Source organism: Oreochromis niloticus, linkage group LG3, assembly GCF_001858045.2.
Source record: "Oreochromis niloticus isolate F11D_XX linkage group LG3, O_niloticus_UMD_NMBU, whole genome shotgun sequence".
Classification (NCBI taxonomy): domain Eukaryota; kingdom Metazoa; phylum Chordata; class Actinopteri; order Cichliformes; family Cichlidae; genus Oreochromis; species Oreochromis niloticus.
Window position 1 is genome coordinate 59,816,795 of NC_031967.2, and position 22,459 is coordinate 59,839,253.

General features: G+C 40.6%; 4 protein-coding genes across 6 annotated transcripts in view; 2 read left to right on the plus strand and 2 right to left on the minus strand.

Moving 5' to 3' along the window:
* The window catches only part of LOC102081234 (interferon-induced protein with tetratricopeptide repeats 5), a 98,378-nt gene that overhangs the window by 40,744 nt on the left and 35,175 nt on the right, over nucleotides 1-22,459 (minus strand). The window lies entirely within an intron of this gene.
* LOC100701425 (interferon-induced protein with tetratricopeptide repeats 1) lies at nucleotides 2,033-11,168 on the minus strand. The gene is made up of 10 exons (XM_019356970.2): nucleotides 11,011-11,168; nucleotides 8,820-8,999; nucleotides 7,931-8,120; nucleotides 7,666-7,857; nucleotides 7,254-7,481; nucleotides 5,096-5,237; nucleotides 4,900-5,026; nucleotides 4,674-4,818; nucleotides 3,186-3,233; nucleotides 2,033-2,764 (listed from the first exon to the last, which is right to left on the minus strand). Exons 1-10 carry the CDS (start codon nucleotides 11,013-11,015, stop codon nucleotides 2,642-2,644), a joined length of 1,380 nt encoding a protein of 459 aa, XP_019212515.1. The 5' UTR covers nucleotides 11,016-11,168; the 3' UTR covers nucleotides 2,033-2,641.
* LOC102081915 (interferon-induced protein with tetratricopeptide repeats 5-like) overlaps nucleotides 11,422-22,459 on the plus strand; it is a 52,348-nt gene continuing 41,310 nt past the window's right edge. Inside the window, exons 1-3 of the mRNA XM_019356978.2 lie at nucleotides 11,422-11,563; nucleotides 11,781-11,947; nucleotides 12,899-13,088. Coding sequence (XP_019212523.1) covers nucleotides 13,014-13,088 — 75 coding nt within the window. The 5' untranslated portion in view covers nucleotides 11,422-11,563; nucleotides 11,781-11,947; nucleotides 12,899-13,013. The remainder of the gene's footprint in view (nucleotides 11,564-11,780; nucleotides 11,948-12,898; nucleotides 13,089-22,459) is intronic.
* Nucleotides 13,089-17,659, plus strand: LOC109201424 (interferon-induced protein with tetratricopeptide repeats 5-like). 3 transcript variants are annotated; one of them, XR_003219231.1, is made up of 2 exons: nucleotides 13,089-13,228; nucleotides 15,349-17,659. XR_003219231.1 is itself a non-coding variant. In XM_025905840.1 (2 exons), exons 1-2 carry the CDS (start codon nucleotides 14,603-14,605, stop codon nucleotides 15,559-15,561), a joined length of 291 nt encoding a protein of 96 aa, XP_025761625.1. In that variant the 5' UTR covers nucleotides 13,245-14,602; the 3' UTR covers nucleotides 15,562-17,659. The 3 variants fall into 3 exon arrangements, 1 of the variants encoding a protein (XP_025761625.1); XM_025905840.1 differs by lacking the exon at nucleotides 13,089-13,228 and adding an exon at nucleotides 13,245-14,680; XR_003219232.1 differs by lacking the exon at nucleotides 13,089-13,228 and adding an exon at nucleotides 14,687-15,205.

Here is a 22,459-nt window from a genome sequence, read left to right on the forward strand (position 1 = left end):
TCCAGAGGCCCACAGAGCACGAGAGCCCAAGGAGGACGACCGGAGGGGCAGCCACACCACCCTCCTGGAAAGAGCTGAGGAGAGCCCCAGACATGAGGTCAACCAGCAGCCCCACCCCAATGGCGAACAGAGAACTATACCCTATACCTCTCTCCGCCCACTCATATGTGGTGTTGCTGGTTGGTGTTGTTCTGAGTGCATTTAGAACACAGGAGGGGCATGGTGCTTTGTACCAGAGAGCAGCAGGTGTCAGCACGGCCCCTCCTGAGAACCCTCAATGTCCACCCAGGGGGCGGGGTTAATGCTGCTTGAGCAGAAACCATTGCTGTGGCCTGGCACCGACACTAACATGTCCACACGTTCTTAACTTTTGTGTTTTCTTTATTTTTCACAGTGTTTGAAGAGTGACACAGAGAGAAAAATAAAACTTCTGAATACAAGTACAAGTATTATGTGTAGCCATTGTTTTGTTAGTGTATAATAATATCAGCACAGAAAAACAAAAAGAGAAAGAGGAGCATTGTGTAGAGTTACTTTACAGCTGTGAGTGAAAAGTAAAAGTCTCAGTAATTTTGAGGTTATTAGAATGTTGTTCTTGCTTGTGTTCAGTGTTGTATATGGATTCCTGTTTGTGTACAATAGCACAATAATGATGTGTTGCAGTTTTCTGTGTTTTTAAGCCTAATATCTTTACTTATATTGGTAAATAGCCTGCAGTCAACAGGAGTTATGAAGGGCTGACATATAAAATACTTGCAGAACAAGTCGTTCCATTTATCTTTATGGCTGTGTCACTGTACACACTCTGTCCTCTACATTATAATCACTCCAGTCCTTGTAGACTGAGATAAGATCAGTGGTACATGTAAGGTGAGGATAAAGGAGATGTGCTGCCACCTCCTGGCTGTAGTTGAAATGTGGACATTTTATTCTCTTATTCTCATAAATTAATCAACATTAATTATATTCTACAGCAAAAACATGTTTAGAATACAAAAAGAAAGTGTTGTCGATTAATTTCTACGCTTAAACTTTAATTTGAGTTCTCCTAACGTTCCTTTTTCTTATGTGCATCCTCTTGAACTTTAACAGTAAATTATCACCAGCTGTTTTTACCCCCTGATGTGCCCAGTTCTACCTGTGTGATATCAGAACATGTCGTTTTTGTTTTTTAAATACAGTTTTATTAAAAACTGTGCAACACTTGGTATTTTAACCAAAAACCAAACCCAAGATATTTAACCAAAAAAATAAAAATTACAAATGCATTATCTTTTACTGCATACAGAGATGATGGCAAGCACAAGTGAAGTGAGGCACTGTTCCTGTTGGTCAGTAAACAGTCAGCAGCTGCATTATATGGAGTTCACCTTGATTCTCTTCATAACACGTTAAGTCTTGAAGAGGAAATTCTTTGTTTGGTGTAACAGAACCACAAATGTTTCACTCCATATTTAACTTCTTCCATTTTATTGTCTTTCCTGTCTTATCTGTGTTTCCACATTCCACTGAAAGTGGCTAACCTCTGACTGAAAGTGAAGGAGTCATGCTGACAGAGGAAGGTAGGAAGAGTTGGGAACACTTTTCCTCCAGATAAAAACCAGGCACGGATAAAAGTTTGGCAGTCAGGACTTTGAATGGAAATCTGTGCCAACTACAAATTTATCCAGATGAAAGTGGTTCAGCTCAAACTGAAGAGCAGAAAAACAGTCAAAAGATAATATGAAAAGTCTGAAGTAGAAATGTTGGAGAAGTTCAACCCGCCCCTAACAGCACACTAAATGAGCACCAGCTGATCATGTTTTAGATATCATGAACTTTATTTTAAATTATTTAAATCTAACATCAGTTATAAGGTTCACACAGACAACTCACTGTCTGTTATACTGACATGTTTTTAATTAAATCTGTAGCTCAAAATCACAGGTGAATCCACAACTTTACAGCTCCACACATCATCCAAAACTCCCCAGAAATGTTTTGTTCTGTGATCATATAAACATATCAAAGTTGCACCATGGGAAAATACAGATTACTGACATTTTTTTAATCAGTAGGAGGAAAACTGTGTGAGAGAGTATGGAAGTACACACATCACTGTTTAATATGCATAAACACTGTGACACCAAGTATTTCTACATCATTACTTCCAACGTCTTGCATTTAATGAAGTGAGAAATAATCAGAAATTATGTCAAATAAACTCAAAATGTCTCTACTTCTTTCTCGCTTTAAGGGAAAATATCTTAAAACAAGAGCAACTGAGTAAGAATGTTATTGAAGGATTTTCTTATATTAAACCAAGACAAAGCATTTACACTACATGAATTAAAGCATATATACAACAACCTTTATTTAAGCACTGATCACATGAAACTGCAAAAGAAGATGAACTAACTAAGAAACTAAGAGATAAAATACATATTGTAAAAAATTAATTCCATCCTGCTCTCTCTGAGTGTCTCGCTCTCTAAACAAGATCACAAATACTTTTTGGCTCCTTGTAAGGTTGTAAGAATTAGTTATAGCCAGTTTTTGCATTGATCCTGATTAATCAGAGGATGATCCCTGCAGCTCCAGGCGCAGCTCACACAGAGCAGGCAGATAATCTTCATTGTCCTTGTCATAGTTCAGAGCTTCTTTATAAAACTTCAGCAGCTTCCTTGCTGTCGCCCTCAGCTCTGGCCACCTGACCCAGCAGAGCGAGAGCTTCACCATCACCTGGATTCTTTGCCAGACGTCTCTCAGCGATCTGCTTCAGTCTCTGCAGGAAAAATAAAGGAACAACGAAATATTAATTTATGTTCCAAAGAAGTAGATTCTGTTCATCTGGACGTAACGTTTTCAGTGGGAGAAAACATTACAGCCTTTATGCTTTAATTTAAAAACAAAACAAAACGATGTTTTACAATTTTACAAGATTTTTAGAAATGACAGGTGCACCATCCAAAGTGGGACTGATGCCACATCTCCTCACATGACCTAGTGAAAGACAGAACAACTGGCAGTCACCAGTAGTTTTCAAGTTGAAGTTGAAAACAGTCCTCAGGAGCACAAGTAGGTGGTATTGAACAAATCATTTAAATCAAGGGAGCTTTGATATGAGGTTTTGCTCACACCGCACGAGTTAGTAACAACACTGAGTTTATATAAAGGGTAACCTTTGTTATGTCTCTAGTGCTCACCTTAGCACACTGTCTCCACTCATATTTTTTCAGTGGTATCAGCAGCCCCTGCAGAGAGAAAACAGCAGAAAACTATCATGAAGATAAATCCATCCATACTAAGTTCATGTGGTAGATGTGAGCGGTAACATGTTTCACATTACTGCCCCGACACCTCCACCCTCCAAACAAGGCCTGTTAGTTTTTCCTCTTTCATTGTTCTTCTTGGGTTGAAACTAGAGATTGCACGATACCTCTTTTTTTAAGTCCGATACCGATATCATAAATTTGAAAATCTGCTGAAACTGATATGAATCCGATATTGTCTATTTTAAAATCAATAAAATTGTTTGTTTTTTTAAATATTTGTTGCATTTTGTATAAGTTCATACTCATGTTTAAAAAGCCAAAACAGTAAAGCTGTTACTATACTTGGATGCAAAAAAACACTGCACCCAAGATACTTCAGTTCAGCAATACTGATCTTTTTACTTAAACTTTTAGCAGATTTTTAAAGTATTTAAAGTAATATTGAAAAGTAATTTAAAATGCAATTTTATGTAGATTTCAACAACTCTTTGGTTCTGAAAAAAAGAAGTGAAATATCAGCACAAAATAATTCAACAACTTAAAAAAATAAAAGAGGTTGTAGAATGGACCCTTTTATACTTAAAGCTGAACATAAATAGACATCCAGAGTGGAACGCAGTACAAATCAATGCAAACACGGCTTCATGACACTCATCTTTTATCAAGATGGATGTTAGTGTGAGCTGTTTCTATCACATTTACCTGAGATTGAATTTTGTGTAATTTCTACACAAAACTTAACACACGTATGAAAAAAAGTTTGTTCATTATTTTTTGGGGTTTTGTTTTTTTCGAACCACAGAACTGTTTAGTCTGCAACACAGTTCTTTTCAAACTAAAACTCGAGTCTATCCATTGTACGGTCAGACTTAGCAATGACAGATGTCCCAGCTTCATATATCGGTTGTTAAGCTTAACGTAGGAATGCTTTACAAACATTCAGAGATTAACTTAGACACTTGCTTTATTTTTCTGGGATAGCTTGATTGGAGATGAAATGCTGGTTTGTCAGCACGTAACGAGGCTCCAAATGCTTTCAGTGTGAAGTGACTCCAGACCGCCGACAGGTCTTGTACACAACAGCTGCTCTATCACGTGACGCAAACTGCTCCAACATGATAAGGGGACCACCTGGGTTACACCATGTCACAAGTTTTGTGAGGTGCTTTTGTGATATTTGATGGATTGGGTTACATTTTTAATTTCTACCCAATATCCGATCCAGTAATTTAGGTCAGCATCGCACTGATACCAATACTGTATTTTGGATCGGTCCATCCTTAGATGAACCGTGGAACATTAAGAGGCAGCTGCATGTCTAACACTGTACATGCAGCTGCCTCACTTTGGTATAATTTACACTTTCATACATTTTTTCGTCAGTGAGGACCAATCAGAGTCTGGCACCTAGAAACTTACCTTGGTATAGTGAGCGATGGCTTGAGCCTCATTTTTTTTGTGATCATGAAGAAAGTCACCGTAGTGCTGATGGATAATCTGACAAACTCTTTTCTCCTTCAACTCTGGTAACTTCTCCAAGCACTGCTTGAAAGTCTCCTCAGCCCTGAGAAACAACGAGATGATGAGGAATTTACAGCCAGAGGAAAGAAAGGAGGAAATCGTGCAGCTTTGTTTAGATGGGTACCTGCTCATATCCCCTTCCTCTGCGTACAACGGTGCCAGTTCAGCCCACGCCCGGACAAAGGATGGTTTCATCTTCACAGCATCTTCAAGGTGACTGATACAGCAACGCCTCCACTTACCCACCTCTTCTGTGGAGCATTAAAGGGTGATTTGAGTTGTGTTGATTAAAGGATAACATGCAGTATATTTCTGTGTACCTGTGTTGCTGCAGGGCCCGCGGCGCTCTTCAGCAATTTTCTTCTTCTTGTAGCACATAGCCAGCTGGTAGGTGAAGGAAGGTAATTGATCGCCCCTTCTCAGGCCTCGCTTAATCACATCAATAGCCTCATCCAGTCGATTCTGAAACAGATTTAAAAACACCAGTCAGATACAAATATATAAGGAGAGAGGCTAAGCCTACGCTTGAAGCCACTGAGGTGTTTGTTGGTGGGATGATGTGATGTCACTGGTATAAATGAACTTGTTAAACTTGCTACAGTCCAATAACTCCATCTTGTCCTTTAGAATCTTTGTTCCAAAGCCATACTTGTCCCGAAATTTCATCTTGAAAATTGATGACTATGTCAAGGTTAAAAACTTGGGCGTGTGGTTCTACATGGTGCTCTCCTTTGAGTCCCATGTAAAAGAGACAACAAAGACTGCCTTTTATCATTTAAGGAACATACCCCAAATCAGACAACATTTATCAAGCAACACTGCAGAGGTCCGTCTCCATGCATTTGTGTCTTCACGTATCTCCTTTCTGGGCTACCAAAGAAAGGTTTTAGAGGTTTACAGATGGTGCAAAATGCAGCTCAGGTCCTCTACCAGAGGCCTGGGAGCTTGAGGGTCCTGCGCAGTATCTTAGCTGTTCCCAGGACTGCGCTCTTCTGGACAGAGATCTCTGATGTTGTTCCTGGGATCTGCTGGAGCCACTCGCCTAGCTTGGGAGTCACCGGACCAAGTGCTCCGATTACCACTGGGACCACCGTCACCTTCACCCTCCACATCCTCTCGAGCTCTTCTCTGAGCCCTTGGTATTTCTCCAGCTTCTCGTGTTCCTTCTTCCTGATGTTGCTGTCATTCGGAACCGCTACATCGATCACTACGGCCGTCTTCTTCTGTTTCTCTACCACCACTATGTCCGGTTGGTTAGCCACCACCATTTTGTCCGTCTGTATCTGGAAGTCCCACAGGATCTTAGCTCGGTCATTCTCCACCACGCTAGGGGATGTCTCCCATTTGATATCGAGACTTCCAGGCCATATTCAGCACAGATGTTCCTGTACACTATGCCGGCCACTTGGTTATGGCGTTCCATGTATGCCTTGCCTGCTAGCATCTTGCACCCTGCTGTTATGTGCTGGATTGTCACAGGGGCATCTTTACACAGACTGCACCTGGGGTCTTGCCTGGTGTGATAGACCCCAGCTCACTAAAACTCTTTAAATTTGGGGCAAATTTTCTTGTGTGATTAAATGTAATTAATCAAGATTAATTAAGTTCAAAGCCTCTAATTAGTTAGATTAATTTTTTTAATTGAGTCCCACCCTGCCCATCAGACTACTCAAAATGGAAAGCAGTGCTCTACCTGCACTGTGTATAGTGTAGTAGAGCACTGCTGGCTTCGACTGAGGATATTGTTGGGTAGTGGAAGTAATACTTTAAGGAGCTCCTTAATCCAACTGACACACCTTCAGTACAGGAAACAGAGTCTGGGGACGAGGGGGAACAATTTGTCCATCACCGGGCGTGAGGTTATTGAGGCAGTTAAACAACTCAGTCCACCTTTTCATGGCTGGTTTTTACTATCCCTGAATCAGTCAAAAGGATTGAGGAGAGCAAAAACATTCAAGCTGTTTTCGGTATATAAAAAAGAGAGTTCAGGATTATTAAATAGGGGAAAAAAGGAAGCTCAAATTCTGAAGCCAACCAGCATGTTCAGCGCTCTCAGAGGCAATCTAAAACCTCTCAAGGTTCCAAGATGAAGTAACACCAAACATTGTTGACCTGGCTGCTGTTGATGATACTCTATAAGGGCTTTTATGGTTGAGGATGTCTTAAAGTGGATGTTGAATGTGCCTTCAGTTACTGCGTTTTTTATATGTAAAACCAGAAGGCAGTGGCACAAAGGACGGTCTTCTGTTGGTGGTCTCTTCTCCCCACTGTCACCAGTGAATTAATTTATAAGTAAAACACTGCAGGTGCCTTGACATACTATAAATATTGTAAGATGGCTTTAACAAAGAAAATGGAAGACAACTGAGGATGAGTCTCTACAGATGGATTTCTTGACTTTGGTTTAGTCTACTGCTACTGGGCCCAAGACCCAGTAAGCAGAATTAAGAATTAATTAGACCAAGGTTGCAGACTTACCCGATTAAGTAAGTAATTTCCTGAGTGGCGAATGACATGAGGGTTGTCAGGATCATTTTTTTGTGCTTTCATCACCAGATCATCAGCCTCTTCGTATTTCTTATAGGCCCCCAGCTTCACAGCCAGCATAGACTGCAGAGCAGCGTTATTTGGGCTGATCTCCAATGCAAAGCGAAGCTGTTTGGTGGCCTGGGATTCCTCATCTTCCTGTTTGTTTTCTGCAAACCACTGCAGATGAGAAACTGGTTAGTCTACAGTTTATTTCGCTTGAATAAAAAAAATTAGTCATTGAAACTTCTAAAAATTATACTGACACTGAAGTAACCGATGCCACTGAAGGAGCCTTAAGTTTATCATTTGGTGCTGTCTAGTGAAATATCCAAATACTCTTCATTCTTATCATAAAACTGACCTGTTCTTTGCAAAAGAGGGCGATGGCGTAGCCGGCATTCCACTCGGTGTCACGAGTCTGTACCTCAAGTGCTTTACGAAAACAGTCGATGGCGTCTGAGAGAAAAGACCTCGACACCTTGAAATAGGTCCAGGCTTGTTCCCCGTACACCTCTGGAAGGAGACTTGCTGATGAACCAGTGGGATACTTCACCTGCAGAGGGAGAAGGAAGCGTCAGAGGTTCAACAGCAGTGATCATAAGGTTTGATCTGATTGGTGTACATACCAGTATGTCCTCGACTCTCTGACAGTAGCTTTGTGACTGTGCAAAGTCTTCATGATGATATTTCAGCCAGGCCATGTCTCCATACGTCACAATCAGCCGCTTCTCACTCTCATCACCATAACTCTCCCTGATGGTCTTCTCTGATTGGTTTAAAAGTGACAGCGCTTCCTCTTGTTGATCCTGAAGATGCCTGAGGACCAACAGGTCATCAACAGCTGTTCCACATCTGGTGTTTACAACACCTGACAAGAAACTGACCTGAGAGTTCAACTAACACTTGTTAATGATTCATTAAGGTTTTTATCTGAGGTTCTTGACTCCAGGGTTAGATAATTACTGCATTTCCACCAGAAAAACAAGAGTCCAAACAAGCTTCAGGAAACAGATTATATCAAGATTCTTACAGAATCAGAAACTTTAGTCCAATACTCATATAATGTTTCTCTTCATATTACATGTTTGTATTAAGGTTGAAATAATGAGGTAAACTTAAAGCAAGCTGATGTTTTTCTTCTAGCTGTAGCTTTGCTATGCTGGATAAATCTGGTGATGGCTCATTCATATTGTTAACTTATGAAGTGAGTTGAAAATGAGCAGCCATATCTACTCCCGACAAAATATTGGAATGTGAAATTAAATTCATCTGTGTTAGCAGCAGGAACACTGCTGGTAGGTAACATTAGCAGAAGAAAGACAGCTCAGGGTTGGATCTGATCCTGAAAACAAAACAATCTCTCTATCATTTAAATATAAATCCTGCTGCTAAGTCTGGCTAATGTTAGCTCTTCTCTTCTGTAGCAGAGTCCCAGAAATAAAAATGTTGAGATTTGAATGAGCAGAATAAATCCACTTTAGCTTTTCTTTCATCAGACAGCTCCAGAAACTGTACCTGAAATAAGCCAAGAGGCTGTAGGTGCAACTCTCTCCCTCATGCTGACTCTGATGAAAATCTATGTCAATCTGTAGTCGGATGCACAGGGTTTCCAGGTCCACGTCCAGCACGTCCAGATCCCAGGTGAAGTGACACTGCAACTGCTGCAGCCTGCTGAGCAGAGCGCTGCTATCTTCACTGTAAGAGAGTCACAAAGAAAAAGCTGTGACGACCATCAGAGGGAGAACATCAAACCTGGACTGGCTGAACCGAGGCTCACTCAGTGCTCTGACACACCTGAGGATCCTGTTTCTACGACCAGCACATGTCAGCTCACCCAGACCTCCCAGCTCCTCTCCTTGAGAAAATTCAGTTTGTGTGATCAATCAATCAGTGAAATCAGTGATGTGGTTTGAATCTCACACTGAGGAACCAGAAGAAACCTTAGATATGGAGTTAGACACAAACACAGAGTTTGTGTTAGGGGAGAGCTATTGTTGTGATACACAGGTTTGTACTTGTGGAATATTTTTGATATTGTTCTGTAAAATATTTTTTGGATATGAGACCACACAATTTGTTCTCGTTTAACTCATTTGAGCACATTTCAGTGTTAAGATGTCTAGTTATCGATGTAAGATGCATCAGTTGCCCGTGTTTTTCAGTTACCAGTGTTCATGATCTGGAATTAATATTGTTGAAGAGGTGAGCACTGAAGAAGGCCAGCAGGAACATGGACTTGTGCGTACATGCTAGGTAGTTGTGAGCAAACAGGGCTTACTTATTTTGATACCCAAGGATCGATGTCCACATGATACAAATCTCAACCTTGCAGTGATGTTGAAGGTTGGGAAGTTTAGGCTGGTAGTAGAATTAATGAAATGCATTCCAAGCAGCACTAAGTGTGCAACACTCTGTGCACTCCTCAGTGCAGTGCATTGCATTTCTCTCCAGGAACTGAGATTGTTTGCTTGACACTGTTCAGTCACTGAACAGACTCTCTATGCATGATCATGAAACAACAAATAAAGGGTCGACTGCACAAGAACTGAAGGGTGAGAGTCCTGAAGTTAAAGATTTAGTGCAACCTGTGACAAGTAACAAGGGAGTCGCCTCATCCTCTCAGAAGTGTACCGTCCACTTTTATAGTTGAGCTGAATAAAAAAAAAAAGGCTAATTAGACAAAGAAAGGATAAACCTGATTAAGGTTTCTTTTGGCCCAATATGCAGAGAGACTTGGAATATTTTCTAATAAACAACTGTGAGAGCCTCATGAAGTGAAAGGCTTCTTGCATCTGTCACGGCTGAGCTTGACACTCAGCCTTATGTGTTAAAAATGTGTGGATGGTCAGAGTGCTAAACCAGAGATTAGTGTAGTAAGTAGATCAAATTTAATCTTAATCAAAAGTCTGATCAATAGATTAGCAGAGACATGTAGTCTGAGTAGTGAGAATGTTTATTCTAATGTTTAGATTTTGTGTGTGAAGACATAAATGATCCATCATCAACCTTTTTATTCATGTCTGAGTTTGAAAAGATAACGATGGGCGTCTCTAACTCATCATTATACTTTTGAACAATAATAGCAGCTTGATTCATGTGTGAATTTACTGATAGTTAACTATGATCAATACTGATCAGAACATTATCTGTAAACAGCACATATAATGTGAATGTCTCTCTCTCTCTGTGTGTGTGTGTGTGTGTGTGTGTGTGTGTGTGTGTGTGTGTGATAACAGACCATATTATTGTGGCTGTAAAAACAGTGATGTCATATATCCGTTAATCAAACATTAACATTTCAAAAATATGAAACCAACGAGCAGCTCATTATAAAAACACATTTTTGTTTTTCTCTTTTAAATGTTTATTATAAATATTTATTACTCATTAATAAGACAAAAGTATTTGTTATTTGATTTATCAATTAAATAACTGATAGAATATTTGATTAATAAAATAATTGATTGCTGCAGCACAAGTTATTATTTTCACATACAAGGTTTATAATTTGTTAATGTCCACTTTCTCCTCTTCCTCTGATATCAGTCCCCTGTTACATGCACAGGTAGACAGACTGTGTTACTTTGTATCTCTCTGCGTGCACCTGAGCGCCAAGCAAGCTAAACTACTGCTGCATTTAAAGTCCATCAGGTGGTTCACTTTTTGATAAATGATCGATTATTGATCAGAGGTTTGGCAAACTGACCTCATGTTGGAGCAAACAGAGACCTTCTCCTCCTTAGACACAGCAAACTGATGACTGAACACGAAGAGTGAGTGGACCGATCTGTGAAGCTGTCACCTTTGTCACACAAACCACACACACTTCTCGTGGTGCCTTCAGGGCCTCGCTGAAAACAGGTAAAAGTGAGAATTCATCTGCTGATGTCTCAGATCGCTCATCCTCTCCTCTCCTCTCCTCTCGAGAACTTAATAGCCATAAATATAAACTATGTTAGGAGACGGAAGGCACACATTTCACAAAGGAGAAAAGCTTTCCGACCAGAAGGGTGGCCTTTCTGTTTTATATGAGAGGTACATGAAAGCACCACAAGGGGACCTTAGGTTTCGTTTCTGCATCTCAGCTGAGAGCGTCTCCAAAGATCACTGATCAGCCATTGATCTGTAAATGATTGATCTGAGGTCAGCGGTTCTCACTGATCGACCACTCAGTGACCGATCAGTCGGCGCATAATCGTTTCTTCATCTTCATCGGTGTGTACTCTGAGGAAGAGGAGGACTGTTTCCTGTAACACGACGTGAGTTCGCATTAGCTTCACAGCTGATTTCCGACTTTCGAAAACCACCCCAAATACTACAGATACCTGTACTACTATTAGCAGAGGTGGTAGAAGTACTAGTGTTAAAAATACTCCAGTAAAAGCTGAAGTACGGATTAAAGTAAAAACAAAACAAAGTGCAGTCTCTGAAATGCAAAGGTAACTTACTTTGTTTTTCTTTGTGACTCTCTTAAAGTGAAGGCAGCAGCGCTCTGCTCAGGAGGCTGCAGCAGCTGCAGTGTCACTTCACCTGGGATCTGAAGAAGGACGTGGACCTGAAGAACCTGAGCAGGACCACATAGAACTGCAGCTCGGCCAGCGCGGGGCAGTGGCTCGATCATACAGCTTCTTGGCTTATGTCAGGTACAGTTTCCACAGCAGTGGGCAAAATTACTTCTGGGTAATTCAACTAATTTAACTACTGGCGAGATGCAAATGCCAGCAACATAGCTGATAGATAGATAGATAGATAGATAGATAGATAGATAGATAGATAGATAGATAGATAGAGTGGTTGTCCATGATGGAGAGCAGTTTGTTCAGTGACCTGTGACCCTCCATGTCTCAAACACCTCCACATTCTAACCAATGATGTTTCCAGTCTTACGGATTAGTTTGTTGATCCTGCTCCATCTCTGGCACTGATGATCGTGTTGATGAACCTAGTCACAGTTTTTTTTCCTCTGGAAGTCAACCACAATCTGTTTTGTCTTGCTGACATTCAAAGAGAGGTGATTTATTATGGACCGCTTTACAAAGTTCCTGTACTCCATAATACACCCAACCCCTGTAGTGTCATCAGAGAACTTCTGCAGGCAGCATGTTTAACTGTTATACTGGACGTCTGAGGAGCACAAGGTAAACAGAAATGGAGATAGGACCGCCCCCTCTGGTGTCCCAGTATTACTAACCACCACAACAGACAAACTGAGACCTCTCTAACAGATAGTCAGCACTCCAGGAGACAGTAGAAGTGGTGATCCATGATATGAACTGATCTCAAACAGTATGGATTGTATCAGTCAGTTGTTGTGGCTGAATTTCCTGACAGTACCCACCTATCCTGTATGTGGGTACAATCTTAATATAAATCTGCCTCCTAAAACTTGTTTGCACTGATTATTTTGGTGGAAATGCAGGTAGAGTATTTATCTTAACACCCATGGGGTCTAGAACCTTAGCTAAATGTCAACCAAATAAAGACCTGCTGCAGGACTGTTATTGAAGACCAGGCCAGGTGTAGACATCTGAAGTATGATTCCAGAAAAACTTGATTTAATTATACGCATGTTTTGCTGACCTGCTGGTCCTCAGGTATCTTCAGGATCAACAAGAGGAAGCGCTGTCACTTTTAAACCAATCAGAGGAGACCATCAGGGAGAGTTACGGTGATGAGAGTGAGAAGCGGCTCATTGTGACGTATGGAGACATGGCCTGGCTGAAATATCATGCTGGAGACTTTGCACAGTCACAAAGCTACTGTCAGAGAGTCGAGGACATACTGGTATGTACACCAATCAGATCGTGAAGCTTGGAGCCTATAAGAAATACGAAGAGGCTGAGGGTCTGCTGAAGAAAGCACTGAAAACTGATCCTGATAAACCTCATGTCAGCCGCTACGTAGGAAAATACTTTCGTAATCATGTAGGTCTGAATTTGGATATTGTAAATGCTTACTACTCATGCAGCCACAGATAATGTGATTCTTCCAGGGTCATGGAATATAAGAGTCAGTGCACAGGTCCACGAAGATCCTTTATTTAAAGATGGTAAAGCATGCACACTGACCCTATATCAGCTCCAAAGAAGGCTGTCAAAGATGTGCAGCTTCGTACATTTTTGCTTCCACAGAGTTTTTAGATTATCTGTAATCGTTGTTAAAGACTAACGCTGCCTTTTCTTAAATGAGACATGCTGGTTGGGCTGCGTTTCCCATAATATAATTCTGAGTATAAGTAGGTTTGCAGTACACGTCAGCTTTTACTGATGGAAATCTCACAGTCTAAGAAGGCTAACCTGCCACTTTTCATATCCTCCCACGTGAATTTGATGTGTCAGTCTACCTAGATAATGTGATCTGTGAAATGTGGTATGTCCTGAGATTTGATTTTCACCCAGGTGTTATCCACATACCTGAACCAATGGCTGGCAGGTTCAATACCTGAAACCGGTGTCACACACACTGTTGTCGTTGAACCTGCTCCTCTGCTTGTCAATGTCCAGCTGCCCTCGGTTCAGCCAACTTTCCAGCCTTCAGCTCAGTCTTCTACTCCACTACCTGCTTTACAACCCTCACTACTACCTTTAGCTCAGGTTGCAGCCCAGTTATCAGCTCAGTCATTATCTCAGTTATTAGTTCAGTCTCAGTCTCCAGTGTCCCCGCTAGCTCAGGCTCCTGCTCAGCATCCTTTAGTTCAGTCTCCTGTGTTGCCACTAGCTGAGTCTGCTGTTCAGTCTGTAGCTCAGCCACCCTTTCAGCCATCATTCTCACCCATCCATTCTGTGCAGGAAGAAAGCCTCATTATAACCCTAGGTGATCTCATGGAACTGGCTAGCTTAGAGACAGTAACTCCCTCAAGGGCCTCCCCAGAGGCTGCGTTCAGCCCACAGCTGATTCTGGACCCCTGGAGGCTAAGAAGCAAACTGAGGACTGCACCGTGTTATCGCTGCCTGGGCAGAGCCAGTGCCCTGCACGGCTCCAGCTACCTTCATGTCTGCCACAGGACCTTGTGCCTGCTGTGCATGCCCATCCAGCCTTTGTCACCTGCAGCGCCACCACCTGCGGCTCCCACGGCGTCGCCTGCAGTCTCCTGCCTTGCTCACATCCAAGCCAGTGCCAGCGTTTGGGTCCTCTCTCACACACACCACACGTCTGCCACTGCAGCTGTGACAGCACTAAGTTGAAAAAACTACAGGTTGACCCCTGAAATCCACACAAGTTACGTGTTATTATATCAAATAAGCAAAACCAATGAAGTCCTTGCTGTAGCTCGTCTTGATGGAAGTACTGGACAAAGGATGATGAAGGTGGAGCTACCCTGTCTGCAGGGTCTCCTGATTCCTGTGAAGGAATATGAGAAGGAACTGTGTGCTAAGGTGAGCACTAAAGGTTATGTGATTAAAGTCTAATCAGTGGCTTATGTCAAAATGTGCAGAGACCAAGTCTCCTGTCTGCTGCACCTCTGGACCATTTTCATTAGCAGGACGTGAAGTCAGAGGGAGGCTAATCTGTCAGGTGGAAGCTTTCAGCAGTCCAGGTGGTGGACGATGATTTTAGACTCCTTCCTTTGCAGAAAACTTTGTATGTGATCTTTGGTTTGTCCATCAAAGGATTACTCCTTTATCTGTGTGTAGGGTCAAAATTGACTAACACAAACAAGATCCGGCTATTTGCGCGTATTTTGAGTACTTCAGCAGAAACCCCCACCTGCTGAACAGGGACTGGCTCTCCATGACCTTCATATAGACCCTGGCTGTAATCTGATTAAGCAGACTCAGTGTACACCGTTTCCACACATCGTCTCAACACAGTACTGAGGGAGTGGGGTCTGGATCGTTTCCACAGCTGTCCTTTCTCTCACCTGCCAACCAGCAGGAATCAGTCCTGTTCTGTGGTTTAAGGTTGGGAGCTGCTGTCTAAATATTTAATATTTAAACATTAAATATTTTTTAAATCCTGGTCTGAGAAAGTCTCTGAAAATGAAAGTCGGTTACTTTAAACCCACAGAAATTCATCTTTCTTTGTTCCTCCATCTTTCCTGCAGAAACTCAAGCAGATCGCTGAGAAACGTCTGTCAAGGAATCCAGGTGATGGCGAGGCTCTCGCTCTGCTGGGTCAGGTGGCCAGAGCTGAGGGCAACAGGAAGGAAGCTGCTGAGTTTTATGAGGAAGCTCTGAACTGTGACAAGGACAATGAAGAGTACCTGTCTGCTCTGTGCGAGCTGCGCCTGGAGCTGCAGGGATCATCCTCTGATTAATCATGATCACTGCAGCACTGTTACATCATACTTCAGCCCGCTGAATGTGGACTTGATCCATGTGCTTTAAGAACTGCACAACTCTAACAAATGGGCCCTTCATACCTTTCTGTTAGGTATTAAATTATGAACAACGAAGAATTACACACATCAGGGCCACTTTTATTGGATGTTTCAGACATGTGTGGTGCTGGGTGGAGCTCTGTCATCAGCACCTGAAAAAACTGAGTTTAAAAATGGTGTTTAGTGAATTCCATTAAATTAAAGTCACACTTATGCTGAAGACTAATTCAGACTAGTGCTGGGCCATATCATTCCGTTCATGGTAATACTGGCGTGATGTTAGGCAATGATAAGAAAATGAATTATCGCGATAGAATATGGGTAAAACACGCATGGGCAGTGCCTTTGTTTTCATACGCACATGGCGGAAAAAGCATGGCAGGAACGGAGAAAGAGAAGAGCGAAAGCGGATCGTTGAATGAAACAGATGAACCAGAATTGGTCTGTAAAAATGCTGCAACTTCAGTGATGTGGAAATGGTTTGGCTTTTGTCCGTCAGATACCCAACAAAGCATAATTTTTTGTAGAACATGCAAGCAGGCTTTCGTTGTTACCGTGTTTTTTGGAAAATAAGGCACTCTTAAAATCCTTTGATTTTCTGAAAAATCGACAGTGCCCCTTATAATCCGGTGTGCCTTATGTATGAATTCTGGTTGTGCTCACTGACCCCGGACTGATTTTATGTAGTTAAAATCAGTCCGCTCAAAAATCCTTCAAAAAATGTTTTAGTACGACTTTGGTAAGTCGGTAAGTGGATTGTTGTAGCATTACAGCTGGAGCCTCGTGTAGTAATACATACTGTGCTTCAACATAATGTTACCGTATCGTGTGAATATAACCTCTTTTTAAGTTCTGTGGATATTATATATGGTTATGCTCAGGACATGTCTGCCCATTTCCACTGGAAATTCCTTTTGGTTAAACTGTCAGCCAGGAATTTGCAGTTTTAAATTTATATATAGCTTTAATGCACATAACAAACTGCTGCTTGTTTAAGTGGGGTTTTTTTTGCACTAGTAAAGTCATGGAGTCGTGAATTAAATTATTTAGTCTCAGTAAGAAAAATAAATATTACTGTTCAGTCAAAAATGCTATCTTGAAAGTCTAAATGTGCAGCATAAAGGTATCGCCAAATGAAGAAAACAACAAGAGAAAAGAAAAGAAAACAGTTTGAAGAACAAACAAAAACATATCTGATAATTCAGAATCAGAAAGGGTTTGTTGCCAAATTCATTTGCACAGTCAGCCCTGATGCAGTTTAATGCTCAATGGATTCTTAAAATGTGACTCATCACTGTGTTGAAGGTTTGAAAATGATTAAGCACAGAGCAGCCTGCTTCAGCAGAGACAGACAGCATGAGGACAACTACACCCTGTCCTCATGCTGTTCACACATAGTCCCAGGGGTATTAGAAGCTGTGCCAAGTGAAGTGAGGTGAAGGTACTGAAGGCAGTTTTTACATGTGTTCATGCAGAAACAGGAGGAAAGAAGCACGGGGACAGATTTAGACAGGGTGATAACAGTGAAGATGCTTTTTAATGAAGTGTCAGAAAGCTTGGTCTCAGTCGCAGGTCAACAGGACAATGACTCAAAACACACAGCTAAAAACACCCAAGAATGGCTAAGAGGAAAACAGTGGACTATTTTAAAATGGCTGTCTATGAGCCCTGACCTCAATCCTATTAAGCATCTTTGGAGCTGAAAAATGCTGACTGGAAAAGGCGCTCTTCAAACCGGAAACAACTGGCGCAGTTTGCTCATGAGAAGTGGGCCAAAATACCTGCTGAGAGGTGCAGAAGCCTCATTGACAGTTACAGGAATCACTTGATTGCAGTGATTGCCTCAAAAGGTTGTGCAACAAAATATTAAGTTGTGGGTACCATCATTTTTGTCCAGGCCTGTTTCATACATTTATTTTTTAAAATAGTTCATTTGAAGCATGGTTGAAAAGCAATGTCTGACTTTCATTGGTTAAGATTTATAGAATTTTTATTTATTATTACTTTTGTCAGATTAAAGTCATTTCTGTGACCATTGTGAGTTTTTCTTTCATTGACCGAGGGGTGCCAACAATTTTGTCTACGTCTGTAAACGCCATAAATGTTACAAATACAGATATAAATGTCTGTCCTATTTATAAGAGCAGTCTATCTGACCTCTTACCTCTAGAGGGCCACCAAATATAAGCTGTTATATATGTTTGTCTTCTGTGAATAGAAAAAAAATGTTCTGCCATTTCTGTCTGACAGACTTCGGCAGAGTGTAGACCAACACTCCCTCACGCTTATTTCTTGTAAAACAAAACTTACTGCTTTACTTTGTTTTGCCCGAGAGCCTTTATATTTTTTGTCCTAATGAATCATAAGAACTATTGAAATCCACTGTATACTAAAAACCTTCACTTATACCTATCTTGGATCCTGAAGTATTAAGCAAATAAAACAGTTCTGACACACAGAGTGCAAACTGTGTATTCAGATTTTAAATTCATACTCAGAGATATGTGGTACTGATTTGACTAACTGATTCATCTAACCTGAAGATGAATCAGTTAGTCCTGTCCATGCTTAGAGTATGAAATTAAAGAAACCTTTATTTCTGTGTAAACCCTGAAAGGACTGTGAGAAAGGTTTCAGCTCTGGGTTTGTGCAGTCTTGTGAAAGAAGAAAGTCTTTCCAGCTTGAAGGAGGTGCTGACAAGTCATTCAGGCACAAACATTTCCTTTCTGATCCTCAGTTACTCAGTTACAAATGTACACATTTATTTTTTCCTGCTCTGTTAGTCTGCAGATTCAGTCATTCACTTTTCAATCAACTCACTTTTATACAAGTATTAATAAAACATAACTCCTGCAGCAAAGCTCATGTTTTTACGTCAGAGCTTTCACATATTTGTTGCTGTCAGAAAGAGTGAGGAGAGAGTGAGAGCGTCTGCTTTCTTACACACAGTCAATGGGATTACACAACAGCCTAAGAGGGTAAAGAGGAACTATGTGTTTCCTTTTCTGTGCACTGGTTTGAACTAACAACGGATCAGTGAAAGAAAAAATTTCATAAACAGTCCACACTCATACAGATTTGACACACGACTGTGTTTAAAGTAGAAAAAGCAAAAACTAAACTGTTTCCTGGCAACCTGTGAAAAATACTCATTATTACAGCTTTCATTCATTTTGTTTATACCTCGAGTCATAGATCTTTTAGGTCTTTATTGTTCAAATGATTTCTAAATATTTACATACTTAAACAAATAATGTTAATCCTTTGCAGTTTATCTTTTTGTGTCTAGAGCTGAGCTCAGGTGGTTTGTTTGTGTCTCTGGGACTGCAGCAGCAGGTTTGCAGTGAGAGAGAGAGAGAGAGAGAGAGAGACAATCATATTCCACATTTAGCTTTGATTCCTTTTTGTTGAGTTTTGTAGAAAAGAGACTGAACATTCAAACATGTTAAACAAATAAACCTTCAGGACACTGCTGCATCACACCTGCTTATGAAGCATATGATGTTGATCACTGTACATATTCTGAAGTTTCCTCCATGATTTCTTTGTTTAGTCTTACTTTTATTAATTAAATATGTTGTTTTATTGTTGCCGTGACGTTTCTGTTCTTGCATTTTACAGCATTTTAACCGTTGCTACTGTTTCACCTGGTTTCAATGTTAAATAGAGTCGACTAGCTAACATGATGTAGTCTATTTCTACATCTTTTCATCTTAAAAACATTGTTGGAAACATTATTTGGAATTATAAATCTCATTTTATTAGGTTTATGTTGTGTTCACAGTGGTGTCTGTAGCATGGTACTGCCTTCAGGCAACGAAACACATGTTTGGTTTTTACAGTGTGTTGAAATTATTTGTTTGCTTTTCTTTAAGGAACTAAATCTGCATGGGTGTACTGTCAGTCAATAATATCATTTTATACATTTTGAACCTGAAATAAATAAATAAATGAAAATCTGCCCACAAGAACCATACAAATACATGGTTATTTACAAAACAGAAGACATTGGGTTTTTTTTAATAAACAGTAATTTTTATAAAACGGTATTCTTTAATTTGTTATGCAGTTAGACATTTATCTGAGAACAATAATAGTTAGCAGTGCTTCTAAATAAACAGCATCATGCTGAAAACTCAGAGTTGGTTGAGCTGCTTGTTATCAGCAGCTTTGTTTAAAATGTTTGTAATGACTGAGAAAAAAACAGGACACTCCAACTACAAGTCAGTCAGTGCCAACATGTGTTGTTATGAAACATCATAAACTCTCTCATGGTTTTCTAAGAAATGGTTGAACTGCATTCCAGACATGATGAGACAGGATTACATAGTGTGTGTGTGTGTGTGTGTGTGTGTGTGTGTGTGTGTGTGTGTGTGTGTGTGTGTGTGTGGCAGTGCTGATGAATGCTGAGAGACACTCTTCCTCTGATTCACCACTCTGTTTTTATTAAATATGATTGAAGAGCGTTTCTCACATAAATAATAGAAGTCCATAAATAAACATCTCTCCTCTTCTAAAAAGAGCTAGAGATAACTGACAATCACCAATCCCCTCAATCTGAAACAGCCTCAGTTAAACTTCTTTGGTTTATTTGCTCTGACTGAGCCATCACACAAAAGAGAGAGTACACAGATATAAGATGAGAGATAACAGCAGAGGAGAAACCTTGTTTGCACATTTGAAATTCAAATCAGGCCACAGTACAGGGTCTGTTTTATTCAGAGACCTGTGGTGCTGATCCACTGCCTGCTGAGTCCACTCTCCTCTTACACTTAGCCTCCGAGTATTTAAGATCATAATATTTATATGTTATTCTTTTTAATGGCAACAGCAGATCTCTGTTGTTTACTTTCCTGTCCTGTCGAATGGTAGGAGCAAACAGTTTTAATTTTGAAAGAAGTATAATTTGAAACAATTTCATGGCATGAAACAGACTGGGAAAACACAGCAGGAGATGCTGATGACAAGACACAGAGACCAGGAGTCCGTTCTTCGTACCTCGCTTACTACATCCAAGATCAAATCATCGCGCTAACTTTGAGCTCACTATTGATCGGCAACCCTGTGATTGGTCGGCGAAGATGTCGAAGGAGCGCGCTCAGTATTTCACGGCAGCAGAGCAAGAACTCTTGATTGAGGGATATCAGGAGTTTCAGAGTTTAATTAAAACGCAGGGGAACACCGCAAAGGCTGCAAAAGCAAGGAGAGAGGGCTGGCAGAAAGTTGCTGACAAATTAAACTCGTAAGTAATTTATTATATTATATTACATTATATCCTCTTTCACATTAGAGCCACAACAGGACCCACTAGAACATGGGAACAAGTAAAAGTGAAATATAAGAATATTCTACAGAATGGTAATATTTATCACTTATATTGCTTTTAGTCTCTTGAAAAGAGACCCTGAAATAATCTGTTTGTTTGTTTATAACAACAACCAAGAAAAGGGCAGAGCAAATAAAGACAGGTGGTGGTCCTGCACCCCCTCGTCACACCCCGGCAGAGGAGCTGGCCCTAGGGTTGAATGCCACCAGACCCACTGTTGAGGGCATCCCTGGGGGCAGCTCTTCCTTAGACGAGCAGCTGGGGTGCAGTAGCAGCAGCACCTTCATAACTGGTAAATGAGCTCATAATTCTATTTGTACAATGTAAAATATTCGGTTGTTGCCTTAATTAAAATGCTTTTTGTACTGTGACATTTATTGACATTGTGGGTTTTTTTGTGTGTAGTTTTACATAACACTCCATCACTTTTACCTGTTCCCATGCAAGGGGTGACTGAAGCATGCACAGTAAGTTTATATATATATATATACATATATATCCCGTCTATCCCGCAATATCCGCTGAATTCTGAAAACTCTCCTTATCAATCTTGCACCTTCCTTGCTCGCGTACAAACGGACAGGACATGGCTGCGACAGACTTCCCAAATCCACCTTCGCTTTTATAGCCGTGGTCTCTCATCTTGATTACACGAAGTGTTTTACTATTACTACTCTAAAATATGAATTACATCTGAAATAATCAAATACATGAAATAGAATGATTACTAGTACATTTCCCTTTTTTAAGGAAATGACCTGTATGTATCTGTATGCAATCAATAAAAGAATCAAATACTGCATTATCTTTAGTTACATTGATAATATTTATTTATGGAGAAACAGTGGAGAAATATCGCTGTTGCTTTCGTATAAATGAAGCGGACATACCTGAGTGGCCGCGATCTAATCCTGTTTACATAAAGTAAGCCTGCTCCCGAGCAGGTTTACGCTTACGGATCTGTTGCTATGACAGCAAGTCCCGGATGAGCTTCGGAGAACCGAATGATCATCAACAATCAAATCCAGCTAACTTACTTAGCGAGGTACGAAGAACGGACCCCAGAGTAAGAAAAGACTGGACACAAAACAAACTTAATAAAACAAAAAACAGGAACTAGAAATAACAAACTCAGACTAAACTAAACTCAAGAACTGCATCAAAGACCCTGGACCCTGACAAGGAGACCAGATGTGGGAACTGGGAAGTAATGAGATACAAATACTTCATTACTGTACTTAAGTAGAATTTCAAGTATGGTAAATGATGATACATTATGTTGCACGTTTCTACTCTTTCTGAGCACTCAAAGCACTTTATAATCGATTCATTCACCCAAACACTCTTTCTAAGCTGTTAGTGCCTATCTAACCTTCACACACAGATGGATGCATCGGGAATCGAACCGCCAGCCTTGCAATTAGTTGATGATCTGCTCTACTTCTCGAGCTACAGCCACCGTATAAAAAAAGCAAGCAGAAGAAAAAAAAAACTAGTCAAGTCAAATTG